General features: G+C 42.8%; 1 protein-coding gene across 9 annotated transcripts in view; it reads left to right on the top strand.

Annotated features, from left to right (window-relative positions):
* Fhos (Formin homology 2 domain containing) overlaps positions 1–16,599 on the top strand; it is a 256,586-nt gene that overhangs the window by 33,572 nt on the left and 206,415 nt on the right. For all 9 annotated transcript variants that reach the window (XR_006772912.2, XR_006772914.2, XR_006772909.2 and 6 more), the window contains 3 exons: positions 8,532–8,709; positions 9,432–13,211; positions 13,812–13,904. Coding sequence is in view for 4 of the 9 variants with exons in the window: in XM_069334410.1 (XP_069190511.1) it covers positions 8,532–8,709; positions 9,432–13,211; positions 13,812–13,904 (4,051 nt within the window). In the remaining 5 variants the exon portion in view is untranslated. The remainder of the gene's footprint in view (positions 1–8,531; positions 8,710–9,431; positions 13,212–13,811; positions 13,905–16,599) is intronic.

Below are 16,599 nucleotides of genomic sequence, written 5' to 3'. Positions count from 1 at the left end.
TGAACAACCACAGAAGGTGATCGAAGTGCTTTTAAAATGTTAGGCTAAGATACATACGTAAATACATAGATACACAGATTTATGACTGCATTAATGTGAATTTATAATGGTGAAATGCAATTCTGATCAGCTTTATACTTTATACACATACATACACACACACATACATACATACATATATACACATACATACACATATATTTGTCTCTTTTACTCTGACAGGGTGAGATAAATGTGCTTGTAATGTCAAACTTCCAGCTGCGCATTCTACACCAACAGGGCTAACTCTGTGAGCAGGAACTGGGGCATGATCTCCCACACTACATCACCGAATGCCCAGTTATCAGACCATTCAGACCCATTTGCATGAGGTACCTGGAGCTTTGCAATTACTTTATTCACTCTCGAGTTCTTGAAGATATCCTCATATTACACCCAAACTTTGCTAGTACAGGCTACTAAACATATGGCCCTGTATGATTAACCATCCTGCGAGATGGAGACTCAGTATCACTGCTGCCTTATTCACTCTTGTGTTGATGATATCCTCATAATGCACCCAGAGTCTGCCAGTGCAGACTACTGATCACATGCCTCTGTATGACTAACTATCCTGTGTGATGGGGATTTTTAGCATCACGTAGCTAACTTTTTGACACACTGTACTTCCCTTCATATAGTCTAGGGTAGCTGCACAAATACAGATATATCTAAATGTGTTAATAAAAAACCAGGGCTATATCAGCGAGGTACTACGCAGCAGCTGGAGCAGTACCCCCAGCAGCTCCTGCCAACTAAATGTTAAAAATACAACAGAGGCATTTGACTTGGTGTGTAATAGTGTAAACATGCAGGAGAGAGCCTCTCAGAGGCAGAAGGTCCGCCATTACACCCACGCCTTGCCTTGGACTGCGCAGGAAATAGGAATTCAACTTAGTCATTGTGCGAATGCCGCGGTGCATAAACCCACAGGTTGGCTTCTCTCTATATCATGACGGTACCCGAGAGGTTAATTATTGTATACCTGAATGATATATATTGTGGGCCTTATCCCTTGTCAGTCACAAGGGTTTGATAGTGAGGAATTGGACAGTAACATCAACACATCCTCCAAAATATTGGCTTTTGCCCAAAGTAGTCTGTTTTGGTACTATTGGAATGCGGAAGGTCATTAAAAAGCAGCAAAAATCTAATTAACTAAAACCTAACCTTTTGGGACCCTAAGATTCATAATCCTAGGCCTACTGTAGTATACATATTATATACTAAGCCTGGAAGAGGTTAGATTAGGTCGTTGACAGCTTTCTTAGCTCCTCTACAAAATCTATAGTGCAAAAAATGGATCGGTTTGTATGCAACATATTTCATTTTGTACCATTTCATTCACAGTCGTTATAGGGGCTATCGTTTTTAGATATTATGCTGCAAATCACCCATAATAGAAAACCGAGAACAAACATCTTGCTATTATATGTAGCATTATTATTGGTCGGTACAACTAAGGCCTTGCTTCTTACAAGTTCTATGTTCGATTCCGTATTGTGAAAGAACTGCGCACCTCTCTCTCTCTCTCTCTCTCTCTCTCTCTCTCTCTCTCTCTCTCTCTCTCTCTCTCTCTCTCTCTCTCTCTCTCTCTCTCTCTCTCTCTCTCTCTCTCTCTCTCTCTCTCTCCCCCCTTCACTTTCTAGTGTGTTGTCTTGTCAACTCTCCCTATCCCCTGTAGGGGGTAGGGGATGAAGGGAAGGGGCACCGTCCCCTATCCGCGGGCCAAGTACACAACAATATTATTCTCATATGTTGCGGCCACAAGGAATTATGCGGGTTGATATGGGTCTTTTTCTGTCTTCTGACGCCGCCTCAGTAACCTGATTAATGTCATTTCTCCTTTTGAACTTAGTCGGCTTTGTTTGTTTGTTCATGATGGCTCTTGTGTTTGTTCATGATGGCTCTTGTGTTTGTTCATGATGGCTCTTGTGTTTGTTCATGATGACTCTTGTGTTTGTTCATGATGGCTCTTGTGTTTGTTCATGATGGCTCTTGTGTTTGTTCATGATGGCACTTGTGTTCATCAAAGGGATTAGTAATGTGAACACTCGCAGTCTTTATCAAGTGGTCCCGAGAATCAATGTCCCCGTGGCCCGGTTTCTGACCAGGCTTCCTTGTGGTGGCCCCGAGAATCAATGTCCCAGTGGCCCGGTTTCTGACCAGGCCTCCTGGTTGGTGGTCTGGTCAACCAGGCTGTTAGACGCCGCTGCTCGCAGCTTGACATATCAATTACAGCCTGTTTGATCAGATATCATTTGCAGGTGTGTATCGAGTTGCCTTTTGATCGTTCCGAGATATCGGTCAGTGATTGCCTGTATGACTATCAATGATATATTCCTGGTTTAGGAATATTCCAATGATTGTATTGTATTCCTTGTATTCCAATAATATATTCGAGTTTAGTGTGTATGATAGATCAACTGTGCTGTTAGTTCTCCATCAGTGCATGGAATGGCCACACCGATCCTTGGGTCCTTGGGTCCTGGATCCCGGGTTCGATTCCCCGGGCGTGACGGAAATCGGTGAGCACATATCCTGTTCCCGATAACGAGAATTATCATTAATAATAATCTGTAGAGCAGAAATTATCAAGCAGCGTTACTTCCCAGTTGGACCCCGAGTTCGATTCCCGGGCAGGGCGAGGAGTTTGAGCAAGTTTCCTTACCACTGATGCATCTGTTCACCTAGCAAAAAAAATAGGTCCCCAGGAGGTAGTCACCTATAGTGGGCTTCATCCTGGGGAAATTGGCCTCAGGGTGGGAGATGGGGGGGGGGCTCATAAGTCTCATTAGCCTGGCTACTACAATTTTAAAATCATAATTATGTAAAAAAAATAAGAATTTATAATAATAATAAAATAATTGATAATTTAAAATGTTAATTATATATAATTTTAATAATTTATATAAAAAAATTATTTTATTATTCTAATAATAATTTATAATTCAATAATAATTTATAATTCCAATAATAATTTCTTCTTCAAAATACAGTATAAATTCAATAATAAAGTGAAATGGTATGAGACCTGGCCTCATAAATCCTCGTTTATGCTGTAGAGTAATCCCACAATGGCTGTGTCAACATTCCTGGTGTGTCTTACCATATATCTTGGCCAAGTATCTCCCAAGCAACATCTTGGTATCTGTTCTTTATTAGTTATATTACATTACTACATTGTTGACAACTTTAGTTGCTGAATTTGCCATTTTAGTTGTTTTTAAGACCAATCTGATTAATGAGGATAGTAATACTACTTAGAACTATATTCTGTGAACAAATATAACTTTATAGAACTGATGTGATATATTATTTTGTTTCTTTGTGTTGGATAGCGGTAATGGGTCTGGCAGCGGTGTTTGGTGGCTGCCGGCTTGAGGCTTATGAACATCTGGAGGGTTATTAAGGCCACAACAATAGCTTACTGACCAACCAGCAATTATAGTCCAGTGTTGAACATAGCCCAAGACTAAAATAATCGCTTTGCGTATATTATGTGAGGGGAAGCAAGGTTTACTAAACTTATGGACTAAAAATCATAGCAGCTTGCAAAAAAGTGACTTGATCTTCCGTTTTCTAGGCCTGGGTCCTCGGTTAGGTTAGGCTAGGGCATGTTAGTACATCAGTTTAGCGACGTTGTGAACGTTCGAGAGTACGGGCTGGTGCTTGTTGGGGTGTATATATCCCTGGCGGCAAGGACTCTGTCATCACTTATTTATATAGACGTTTATCATGGCACCGCGGCAGCGAGTGACGTCACATGTCACCCCGCTGCCAAACGTGTGGGCGACGTTACATCATCGAGGGGAGAGGTCCTCAGGTGTGTGAGGGGAAGGTGAGGTATATATACAAACTTATGAGTTAGTTTGAGAGTAGTTTTCTGGCCGTTTGGTGTGAGAGATCGCTCTAGGCTCGATGGTTGCCGCTGTGTTGTGTGACAGAGTGAGTTTACCATATCTACAGTGACGTCTTCACCATATCTACAGTGAGATCTTCACCATATCTACAGTGAGATCTTCACCATATCTACAGTAAGGTCTTCACCATATCTACAGTGAGATCTTCACCATATCTACAGTGAGGTCTTCACCATATCTACAGTGAGGTCTTCACCATATCTACAGTGAGGTCTTCACCATATCTACAGTGAGGTCTTCACCATATCTACAGTGAGGTCTTCACCATATCTACAGTGAGATCTTCACCATATCTACAGTGAGGTCTTCACCATATCTACAGTGAGGTCTTCACCATATCTACAGTGAGGTCTTCACCATATCTACAGTGAGGTCTTCACCATATCTACAGTGAGGTCTTCACCATATCTACAGTGAGGTCTTCACCATATCTACAGTGAGATCTTCACCATATCTACAGTGAGGTCTTCACCATATCTACAGTGAGGTCTTCACCATATCTACAGTGAGGTCTTCACCATATCTACAGTGAGGTCTTCACCATATCTACAGTGAGGTCTTCGCCATATCTACAGTGAGGTCTTCGCCATATCTACAGTGAGGTCTTCGCCATATCTACAGTGAGGTCTTCACCATATCTACAGTGAGGTCTTCACCATATCTACAGTGAGGTCTTCACCATATCTACAGTGAGGTCTTTACCATATCTACAGTTAGGTCTTCACCATATCTACAGTGAGGTCTTCACCATATCTACAGTGAGGTCTTCGCCATATCTACAGTGAGGTCTTCACCATATCTACAGTGAGGTCTTCACCATATCTACAGTGAGGTCTTCACCATATCTACAGTGAGGTCTTCGCCATATCTACAGTGAGGTCTTCGCCATATCTACAGTGAGGTCTTCACCATATCTACAGTGAGGTCTTCACCATATCTACAGTGAGGTCTTCACCATATCTACAGTGAGGTCTTTACCATATCTACAGTTAGGTCTTCACCATATCTACAGTGAGGTCTTCACCATATCTACAGTGAGGTCTTCGCCATATCTACAGTGAGGTCTTCGCCATATCTACAGTGAGGTCTTCACCATATCTACAGTGAGGTCTTCATATCTGCAGTGAGGTCTTCACCATATCTACAATGAGGTCTTCATATCTACAGTGAGGTCTTCACCATATCTACAGTGAGGTCTTCACCATATCTACAGTGAGGTCTTCACCATATCTACAGTGAAGTCTTCACCACATCTACAGTGAGGTCTTCACCATATCTACAGTGAAGTCTTCACCATATCTACAGTGAGGTCTTCACCATATCTACAGTGAGGTCTTCACCATATTGTGCTAAATAGTCTTCCGAACTTTGCGCCATCGTTTGATAATTATTGACATATCTTTTGTGTTGTAGTCTACCTCTCGGTGTATGTACACAGAAAGTTTACTTTAGAAGTAAACTCCATTCAGGGCTGAAGTGTACCTGCTGGCCCTTTAGAAACTATTATAGTGGCCTTAATAACCCTCCATAGGTTGATAGGCCTTAAGTTGAACATTAAAGCTGTTCTGTAGGCTGTTTCTGCAGTCTCTGAGAAAATACTGCAATTCTATTATTTTTCCAATTGAAAAATTGTACTTTGTGCTTGAAACTCTTGGAAATGTGAATTTTGCCGTTAATATATCTTAAATGGCCACAATGTGGAAAGACTACATGTGAGATAATGAACATAGATATTAAAACATGAAAGTAATATACAAAGATCATGTAATGGATGTTACATAAAAAAGAAAAACTGAGCCCAAAATGCGTGACGAGTGTTGCCGGGTGTTGGTTGGTGGTGGAGGTTATTGGGCAGCATTCATGCGCTCCAGGACCAATATTAATTAATGGTAGAGTTGTTATCGTTACTGTGGTAGATAGGTAGATTATCCCGGGCTTCACTAGTTCAAATCTCGGGATCGTATAATTTATATATATTTATATAATATATTTTTATATTCGTCTCAGAGGCTATGGGTACCTATAATTGTACATGAGGTATTTTAAAGACATTAATTATCTTATCAAGGGCTTCGTTTCCAAGAGCGTGGCCACCCATCCAATTACTGGCCAAACCTATGATTATGGACATTCATTGCACTGCCATTCCCACCCAACAAAGAACCAGGTGTCATTAAATATACTTTTTGTTACGCAGCTTCCCAACATTTTTGTCTCATACTACAATAGAGTATAATACGGAGAGACTTTTTATCATACAAATATAGACATGTCATCATAGGCTACACTGACTCGTGAATATAATCATTTTTGTAGTCGATTTGTTCGGAAATTAATCTAATTGTTTGATGATAACAATGTTATTAGTTGAGGAAATATTTTTTTTTATATTAGTTCGTGGAGTGTTAGCGTAAAGTTCACAAATCAACTGAATATTTACACTATAATGTCACGGGGGAGCTGGAAAGGGTAAATCCAGGCCCCCTTTTGTGAATCACCAATAGGAGAAGCTCTTAAGATCAGTGAAGGGAATACACCAATCAGAATTTTCTCTTTATATTCTGATGGGGTAGAGATGCAAATAGGAATAGCGTTGAGGTGCAAGAGGCTCCAGCTGTCGCTTGGAGGGAAATTTAGGCTATTTTGTGTATCGTGCGGTCGTAGTGTCGTGGTGTAGTGAGGCTTGCACTGTACATTGTAAACTAAACAGGAATATGTGGAATTTTACCGAGTTCAGTAACCGGGAACAACTGCCTGTTACATGTGTATTGTTCAAATAAGTTTTGGTGCTATTTAAAGAAAAATCTAATAATAAAATATTCTGTTTTGATGATGCGCATGAAATGAATAACTGGAAAAGTAGGAAGATGGATCTTTAATTTATTAATAAACTAGATCTAAAAGTGACATAGAAACGAAAGTAAACTGGGAAGTGTCCGTTGTGAAAGTCGTCTCTCCCATCGTGCTATACTTGCTCCTCTTCATTCTCATATTCGTGGAAGACCATAAATATAGTATTGTTTCCTTGTCTATGACAAGCCAGCGTGAGAGCCCCATCACAGAGGACACGGTTTATCTCACTAATATACGTCCAGTCGTCCAGTGGGCCTCAGTAAATATAATATGAGGCTCACGGAAGAAAATATTCAGGTTGTCAATTACAAGTTTTTAAATCGGTTTTATTATAATTTAATGCAATTTGATATTAACTCCAAGTTTTGAACTTGATATTTAGCTCACTAAGTTGTCATGGTCCCGAAGTTAATAGCTGAAGAAACTTTTGGGGGTTAGAATGTAGAGAATAGAATAATGTCGTTACTTGGGCAATATTGTCATTTGCAAATAATTAATAATTAATTTTGTCTGGGGCAGGCAGCCTATATATATATATTATATATATATATATATATATATATATATATATATATATATATATATATATATACATATATATATATATATATATATATATATATATATATATATATATATAATATATATTATATATATATATATATATAATATATATATATATATATATATATATATATATATATATATATATATATATATATATATATATATACATATATATATATATATATATTACCCCAGGTAATAGTGTAATACGGAGCCGAGCGGACAGCACACTGAACTTGTGATCCTGTGGTCCCGGGTTCGATCCCGGGCGCCGGCGAGAAACAATAGGCAGAGTTTCTTTCGTCCTATGCCCCTGTTACCTAGCAGTAAAATAGGTACCTGGGTGTTAGTCAGCTGTCACGGGCTGCTTCCTGGGGGTGGAGGTCTGGTCGAGGACCGGGCCGCGGGGACACTAAAGCCCCGAAATCATCTCAAGATAACCAGGTCGAACTACTGACCTCACAACAGTTGACCAATTTCTGGGAATATATTTACTGCTAGGTGAACAGAGGCATTAGGTGGTAAGAAACATGCTCAACCATATCTGTTCCGCCCGGGAGTAGAACACCATTACTATTTGTTTTTATTAAGTATTTATTTTTATTTATAAAGTATTTTATGGTTATAATTCACTTGTGGTAGTATCCTAGATGATATAGCTGTTTCGTAGCGGTCAGTGCAGGTAGGTTACAACTAATTGGTCCCGAGTTCTATTCCCGGGTAGGGTGGAGACGTTTGGGCACTTGATCATATCGCCTAACAGTACATTACCTAAATGTCAATAATTTAGGTGGAGACTACTTTACCAATGAAAAACTAATTATTCGAATCATGATCAATCATATGTCCTGCGTATTTTTAGTAGTAACTCATTTGATTTTCCAGTTATTGAGAAGACAAAATTGATCGTAAAATATCATATATATAAGTTATCAGAACTGAGATATTAACCTGAATGGTATCAGAAGATAAAATTGATCGTAAAATATCATATATAACGTTATCAGACCTGAGATATTAACCTGAATGGTATCAGAAGACGAAGAATGTTTTTAGCATAGTTATCTTTAAAGAAAAGGACCACTGTTTAGTTAATTGACGACTAAATTTGTCATTACAAACATATTACAGCCGCCACTCCTCCCACAGATCAGCTCCCCGAGCTACGGCAGCGGCCGGTATGGGACGACCAGCACCAGCTCCACCGCCGGCGTGCCCACAGTGTCGTACCGCGCAGCACTCACCCGGGACCTCTCTGCCTCGCAGGACCGTCTGGCACCGGGGTACGGTTCCGATGTCAACAAAAGCGGTTATGGCTCTGGGACAGGTAGGTTGTTGATATATATTTATTGAAGTAGTTACAACACAATACAGTGGATTGCGTAACTTGTCTGGGTGTAAATTACGTTCCTGTCACGTCACTCTCTCGAGTGAGTTTTTTTTTAGGACAGGTGAGACAACCTGTCCTCTTAAAAATAACGTTGCTTTTGGCCGTTTGCCCGTATGGCCAAAAGTGGATGTAATTTGAAAATGAAAATAAATTTGGGATTATTTTTTTCAACGACAGTAAGTTAAGAGTCCTCTGGTAGGTTAGATGGGCAGGAAGTTCTCATAAAGTTTCAAAACGTTATGAAAAACGTTAATTGAAAGTTTCCTCTTCTAACCTTGCTGAGTAGGCCGGACGACTCAAATAGAAAACGAGACAGTACGTCACTTTTGTGAGTCGATTTCATTTCAAATTACGTCCAAATTTGGCCATAGCGCGCATACGAGCCAAAAGTGACGTTATTTTTAAGAGGACAGGTTGGGTGAGAGCATTGTATTTGACCACACTTTGAACCAAAACAGTGGAACACAGGTGTTCCCACCTGTGTTCTGTTGTTATGGTCCCTCCTCTGTCTTGTTGTTATGATTGTAACAATCGGACACAGGTATATATTGTGACAACTTTCCACTAAGGCAGCGAATGTGCTCATAACCCTCACCCATCATAGAGAATCAGCTTGAAGTATCTTTCATTGTTTATAAATTGGTACTGACGTTTTTCAGGGACTGGGAGCTATAGATCCCGTTACGGGACAGAATCATCTGCCAGCAAGGGACCGTCGTCGACGGCAGTGTCAGCTCTCTCGTCCAAGTTTGAGGAATCGAAGCCTTCGTCCACAAGTCCAAGAGTGAGACCCACTTCCCTCGCCACCAGCAACAATGTCGCCCCTTCTTCTCCCAGCACCACTCCCATCACTGCAGCAGTCCCAGCCTCTAACCTGTACAGCAAGACTCTCTCTCCTTCCACTACTCTTCCCAGCAGTAGGCTTTCCCGGGAGCCTTCTCGTTCAGAGAGCGGCGGAAGGTCGCCTGGAGGCTCAGCCTATACTTCCCGGCTCACAAGCGGTACAAACTTCGATCGATCGGGCTACAACTCTGATGCGAAATCGGGCTACGGCTCCGATCTCAATAAGTCTGGGTACGGGTCTGGATATGGTTCTGGGTCTGGCAACTATACGAGTCGATATAGTTATAGCCGTAGCAACAGCTATATGAAGGACACCGAGCCCAACACTACCACATCAAGCTACAGGCCAGCTTATAGTAGAGAGAATAGCTTCCTAGGCAGCGACACTGGAAGTGGTTCAGGCTGGCGGAGTCGTGTGTATGGAAACGTACCAGACACTACAACCAGGACACGTGATCTCCACAATTCTTCAGAACAAATCCCAAAGTCCAGCTCCAATCATGACACTAATGTTCCCAAGGACACTGAGGCTGTTAAACCAGCTTTCAAAGATGCCATTGATAAGCTGACCAAAGCTACTAAGGATGAGGGTAAGGAGGGAAAAAGTGTGGAGCCTCCATCTCCAAACGCTGTGCGAGTATTACCGATCTTCACAGCAGATGATCTCAACAAGAAGAACAAAGCCCCAGCAGACTTCAGCTCTGCGGCTGAAAGTTCAGACGACGAAGACGAAAGAAAGAATGACAAGCAAGACACGGTCAAAACTAAAGACCCAACAACCACATCTGTTACAGCAACAACCACCTCTCCATCCAACACAACAATTTCAAGACCTTTCAGACATTTAGCGGCTGTACCAGCTCTACCAACGAAGCCGATAACGTCAGTAACTAGTGGTCTAGCGATGCCCCCACCCTTCAAGCTCTCCTCCAGATTCTCCACATCAACGACTGAAAACTTGCCAATCACTTCCACCTCCTCAAAATGGCTAAAAGACAAGGAAGAAATTCCATTGATCACTGCCACCACCACCGCTGCCACCACCACCACTACCACCACCACCACTGCCACCACCACCACTGCCACTACACGCCTGAGTGTGGGTGATGCCAGTCCCAAAGCCACATCTCCTCTACCACCTCGCTCTCCTGTCCTCGGTGCCAATAAGACCACTTCCGTCTCCCCAACTGGCGAGAAGAAAAGTGGTCTGGGGGTGGCTAACAAAGAATGCAGGAAATCTGTATTGAATATGGATATCAAAGCAAGTGACACAGATGCCATGAGGAAGCAACAAGAGGAGAAGAGAGAGGAACTGAGAAGATTGAGAAGGCAGAGAGGTACTGAGGATGATAGTAAGAGCAATCAAAGACCTCCAGTAGGAAGCATTAGAACGAGACCGGGACCCAAATTGGAAGAAGTTGGTCGACAACGATCAAGAGGCTCTGGGTCAGACCTCTCTAAAGCATCGTCTCAGACAAAAGTTGTGGAGGACGATGAAGACTCGAGTAGTGACGAGGAAGAAAGACATGATGACAAGCCTCCAGTGGCACCCTCACTGGAGAAAATACCATCCAAAAGCAAGTTGGTTGAAAGGAAACATTCCAAGGGCAAGGCAGATGCTATGAGGCGCAGTGGGTCTATGCAGCGCTTCCGCCAGTCATCCCAGACTAGCAAAACGTCCACATCGGACTCGTCCTCCTCAGATAGTGAAGAAGTGCCTGTTGTTACTGTCGTTCTTAAGTGTAGGCGGCGACAAAGCTCCAGGGACGATGTGCTTGGGTCATCTGGAGACAATCATAGTCGCCCTTCATCCCGCACCTCGCCTCGAGTGATAAAAAGGGGTTCCTCGGAAAACGTTGTGGATGGTAATCGGTCGCGTAATAACTCTTCATCCAATATAATTGGACGCAGGTCACGCAACAACTCCCAAGCCACAGCAGAATCTGGTTCCCGTAACAGCTCCTCCTCGAACCTGGCAAGATCCCGTTCAGGAAACAATTCACGCACTGGCATGGACGAAATTGATAAGTCGAGGAGCAACTCAAGGTCCAGCATACTCGGGGACAAGAAGTTATCACTCGGACCTGACATAGACATCGGTGAGAACAAGAGATGTGACTCTTCCCGCACAAATGGTGTGAAGAAAACCTCTAGCAGCCACAGCTCCAGTAATCTTTCAAGGACGAAATCTGGAGACAAACTTAGGAAATCTGGCAGCAGTGTACAGAGAACCAATGACAGGAGGGTTAGTAAGAAGTCTAGTTCAAGCGACTCTGAGAGCTCCACCACATCAGACTCGAGTGAGAGTGCAGGTGAAGAAGGTCAGTTCTTCTCCCTCACCAAGTCCCGCTCCATGAAAAAATCTAGATCTTCCTTGAAATTCCCTGTCAGTGTCTCTGAAGAGACACCCAGACTGGAGGAGCTGGGAGCGAGGACCAGTCCAGATGGAAAAGAGCATGTATCTAGGACCAACTCTGATGCCAACATGCGAGTGACGTCACCATATGATAATGTAGCAGACAAGGACGATGACAGCGAAGAACTGAAGCCATTCTACTGGCCGGTTGATAACTCTGCTTCGAAAACGGACCTCACAGAGATATACAAAAAACGCGATAGCCGGGCAGCATCCAATAAGTCAGTTTCTGAGCTGGGGACTTTTGAATGGCCTAGTGGCAGTCCACCAATCACTCGAGCTCTTCAGCGTCAGGATAACTCTGAGAATGATGTTCCACAGATCAACGCCAGCAGGAGCAGCTCTAAAGGAAATATTGAAAAGAGCAGTTCTCTTGAAGCATTTGAATGGCCATCGGGAAGTCCAGAACTTCCAAGGAAAAAGCTGGATGAAACAGGAGACTCGGTGAGCGAGATAGGAAATTTTGAGTGGCCATCTGGCAGTCCAGAAATGCATATTCACAAAAATGCTCAAAAAGAGGAACTAGGAACTTTCTCGTGGCCATCGGGGAGTCCAGAATTGTACATTCGTGAGAAAGAAAACCCAGCCGGTGAAGAAGGAGCACACGAAGAAGAAAGTGCATGTGTGTGGGAGGGCAGCCCAGAACTCCCCAGAAGAACAGTGTACCGCAATGCCTATGAGAGTGAAACTGAGACAGATTTGGGATGGTCGGACGAAAACGCCGATGTCTCCAGATCGCAAATGCCACAAGTTGCTGAAGAGACGGAGGAGGAATATAACTTCGAGTGGCCCAGCAGTCCAGAGTTATCCCGAAGAAAGCCTTCGGCATATGGCTACTCCGATGCCTATGACACTCAGGCTGAGACGGAAGGCTTCGAATGGCCCAGCAGCCCCGAGATGCAGCGGATGAAGAACCCCAACTTTATCAGCTTCACTGAAGATATTGACGCCCTGTTGAGTAATGGCGTGGAGGACAACTTCAGCAAGATGGAGCAGCTGATGGGTTACTTGCCGCCTTCAGAAGAGGAGACTAAAGAGGAAAGTAAGACTGGTGCCCAGGATGACATTGAGGAAGAGGAGGAAGTAGAGAAAGTTGAAAGCGAAAAAGAAACACAGGATAAGGAAGAGAAGAAAGAATCTCTGAAGGACAGAGCTCGACGTAATCTGTCCCTCTTCATAGGTATGTTGTATGTGGTATGTGCAGCTGCACATGCACCTTGTATGGTTCTTACTGCACATGTTGCTTGTATAGTTTTAACTCTCCATGCTGCCGCTTGTATACTTTTAACTTCACGCTGTTGCTTCTGTGCTTATAACTCTTAATGATGCATGTATGCTTCTAATTCTCCATGCTGCTTGTATGCTTGTAACTCTCCATGCTGCTTGTATGCTTGTAACTCTCCATGCTGCTTGTATGCTTGTAACTCTCCATGCTGCGTGTATGCTTGTAACTCTCCATGCTGCTTGTATGCTTGTAACTCTCCATGCTGCTTGTATGCTTGTAACTCTCCATGCTGCTTGTATGCTTGTAACTCTCCATGCTGCTTGTATGCTTGTAACTCTTCATGCTGCTTGTATGCTTGTAACTCTCCATGCTGCTTGTATGCTTGTAACTCTCCATGCTGCTTGTAACTCTCCATACTACTAAAACGGTTCCAAGTCTTTTATGCTGTTTGATCCCAAACTATGTACAAAACTGAACAGCTTCTTGAATGTTATTCCTCTTGCTCTAAACTGAACAACTTTTGAGATGTAATGCTGTTCATGTTTCCATTGACAGGAAAACTGACGAATATAGACGAGATCTTGGGCACGGTTCTCCAGCCTCTCTCCGTCGGCTCCTCCAAGAAGACCTCCAAGTCGGAAGATGAGGGTGAGTTGAACCTTTCCTGACGTGAGATCTGTTGCATTTTTCAGCATTTTTTTGTTGTGGTTCATAAATGAAAATGATGTTTGTGTGTGTGTGTGTGAGTGAGAGGATTGCTATATTAAAAAAAATGAATGCTTTATAAGATAGATTATAGTTTTAATAAGACAAGAAAGATATACAGTACTTTAGTAGTGCACTATTTTACAAGTTTAAGTTGCAATGTGATCACAGTAGACATTTAGTTTATAATTATTAGATAATAATGTATTTTAGCTTCAGTAAAAAAAATATATAAGTATGGCCTAAACAACGTATAGAAAGTGCGCCAAAACTCGTTATAATATCTATGTTATTTATGTAAATTTATTCCTGATTGTCATTATCCCAGTATTATTAAAGCAATTGTGACGGTAACGCGTTGGTGTTCGGCTGTTTAAGGCTAGGGGTATGGCCTCGTCACATAGTTATAAAAAAAAATAGAAAAACTGGAACTTCGTCTGTGGTAAGGTAAGGAGAAGACACACAAAACACAAGTAAACTTTAACAATGAAATTTTAATTACGTTAAATAAATCAAAACATGAAAATAATGCACAAACAAATATGTATAATAAAATCAATGAATCAAAATAATAAGAATACTTAAATGACACAATGAAAGTTACGTTAAGGCAAAATAATAAGAAGTGCAACACAAAAGTTAAGTGGGAGGTGCTGGAATATTGGCTTAAAGCCACCACCTCTCTCAGTACACTCTAGAGTCTAGCTGGGAGGAGTGCTGGCTACGAAAGCACGGAACATTCTGAGGACTGATGTTGGGGCGACCCCAGACATCAGGTAGTATTGGGAGGCGAGTGCAGGTGCAGCCAGACCGGCGTCCAATCAGCGGAGCCGTAGCGATCAACGGGTAGTTTGGTGGTTGGAGTTCGAACAGGTGGCTGGTTGCATACGTTTCTGCTCACCCTGGCAAGCCTTGCTGGTGCTGGTGTTGTTGTCGTTGTTTGACATTTCTTCCATAGTCTTTTATATAATTGTGACGACGTAATTATGAAGGGAAGAGCAGGCTCAATCTCTTGAAGGAGATTATTGTCACAACTCTCCCCCGAAGCCTGCGGTTCTGGAAGAAGTACGTCGTTATGTGGTGGAGTAATGGATGGAGTCGCTTCTACTTCATAAACTCTGGAGAGATCATGGGCTAAGATGTTGTCAGACTCTTGGTATAGCGTGTCTCCAGGTTGAATTTCTGCAGGTAGCAAGCCCATAGTAGAAGACGTTGAGATGAGAAGTGGGCGTGCTGCAGGAGGTGTAGGGTGGTGTGGTCCGTGTTGATGGTGGACCGAGCACTTTTCAGGTGTGGAGTGAAGTGCTGAAGCTTCAGGATGAGGAAGAGTAGCTCCTTGCCAATTGTTCCGTCGTTCCTTGTAGCAGTAGTCGCCGACAGGTGAATTCTTCTCGCCTCGTTGCTGCATCACGACACCACCATCGTCGGTACCATTGGCGTCGACATGGAGGATGTAGGGCTTATCTGACGAGGTGAGAGTGGAATTAGAAGAGGGCATAGGAGCACGAGTATTATCCTGAAAGCATTTGGGAAGATCATTAAGGATTTTGGAATTAGAAAGCGCCGACTCCTTGTCAGTGCTTTCGGGAGAAGAAGCTGGGAAGGTCTCACTGTGGATGTAGGGTTCTGTGAATGTGGAATAATTAGTCAAGACAGTGGGAGGAGTACCATTATATTGCTTCAGGAGGTTGACGTGGCACAGCTGGGTCTTCCGCCGCCTATCAGGAGTCTCTATCACATAATTATTATTATTCCTGCACTCTTTGACGCAGTAGGGTCCTGAAAATCTGTTTTGTAAAGGTGAACCTGGGATAGGGAAATAAGCAAGGACGAAGTCTCCCGGCTTGAATTTTCTTACTTTGCTGGTCTGGTCGTAATGAGTCTTCATTCTCACCTGGGCTTTCAATAGATTATCATGAGCAAAGCGGTGGACTCTCTCTAGAATGTGTTGAAGGTTTTGAAGAAACTGGGGCACATTCTGATGCTCACTGAAGGTGGCATCTCTGAGAGAGTCTTTGAAAGCCTTAAGGGGAGTACGGCACTTACGGCCGTAGAGCATCTCATAAGGAGATACTCCTAGGGACTCATTGGGGAGACTTCTGAAAATACACATTATTAGGTCAATCTGCTTATCCCAATCCTTTGAGGTTTCACTACAAAACTTTTTCAAGAGTGCTTTGATGGTCTGATGACTTCGTTCAAGAGAACCCTGTGAAGCAGGATGATAGGGGCTGGACAATACCTGTTTGATGTTGAACTCCTCCAGTGTCCTTTTGAAGAGATCACTGGTGAAGTTGGTGCCACAGTCACTTTGAATCTCCCTGGGAAATCCGTATTGAGTGAAGATCTTCAATAGATGTTTGATAACCGTAGCAGCCGTGATGTTCTTCACTGGAACTGCTATGGGAAATCTGGTGGTAGGACACAGGATGGTTAGGATGTAGGCGTTACCTGAACTGGTCCGAGGTAAAGGACCGACACAGTCTATTATGAGTCTGTGGAAAGGTTCCGCAGGCACCTGTATGGGAATCAGTGGTGCTCTGGGAATGGAGACGTTCGGTTTGCCTGCCATCTGACATGTATGACACTGTTTTACGTACTGTTTGACGTTGTTTACCATACCTGGCCAGTAGTAGTC

The sequence above is a fragment of the Procambarus clarkii genome, chromosome 31, assembly GCF_040958095.1.
Source record: "Procambarus clarkii isolate CNS0578487 chromosome 31, FALCON_Pclarkii_2.0, whole genome shotgun sequence".
NCBI lineage: Eukaryota > Metazoa > Arthropoda > Malacostraca > Decapoda > Cambaridae > Procambarus > Procambarus clarkii.
This window is presented reverse-complemented; position numbering and strand designations above follow the sequence as displayed.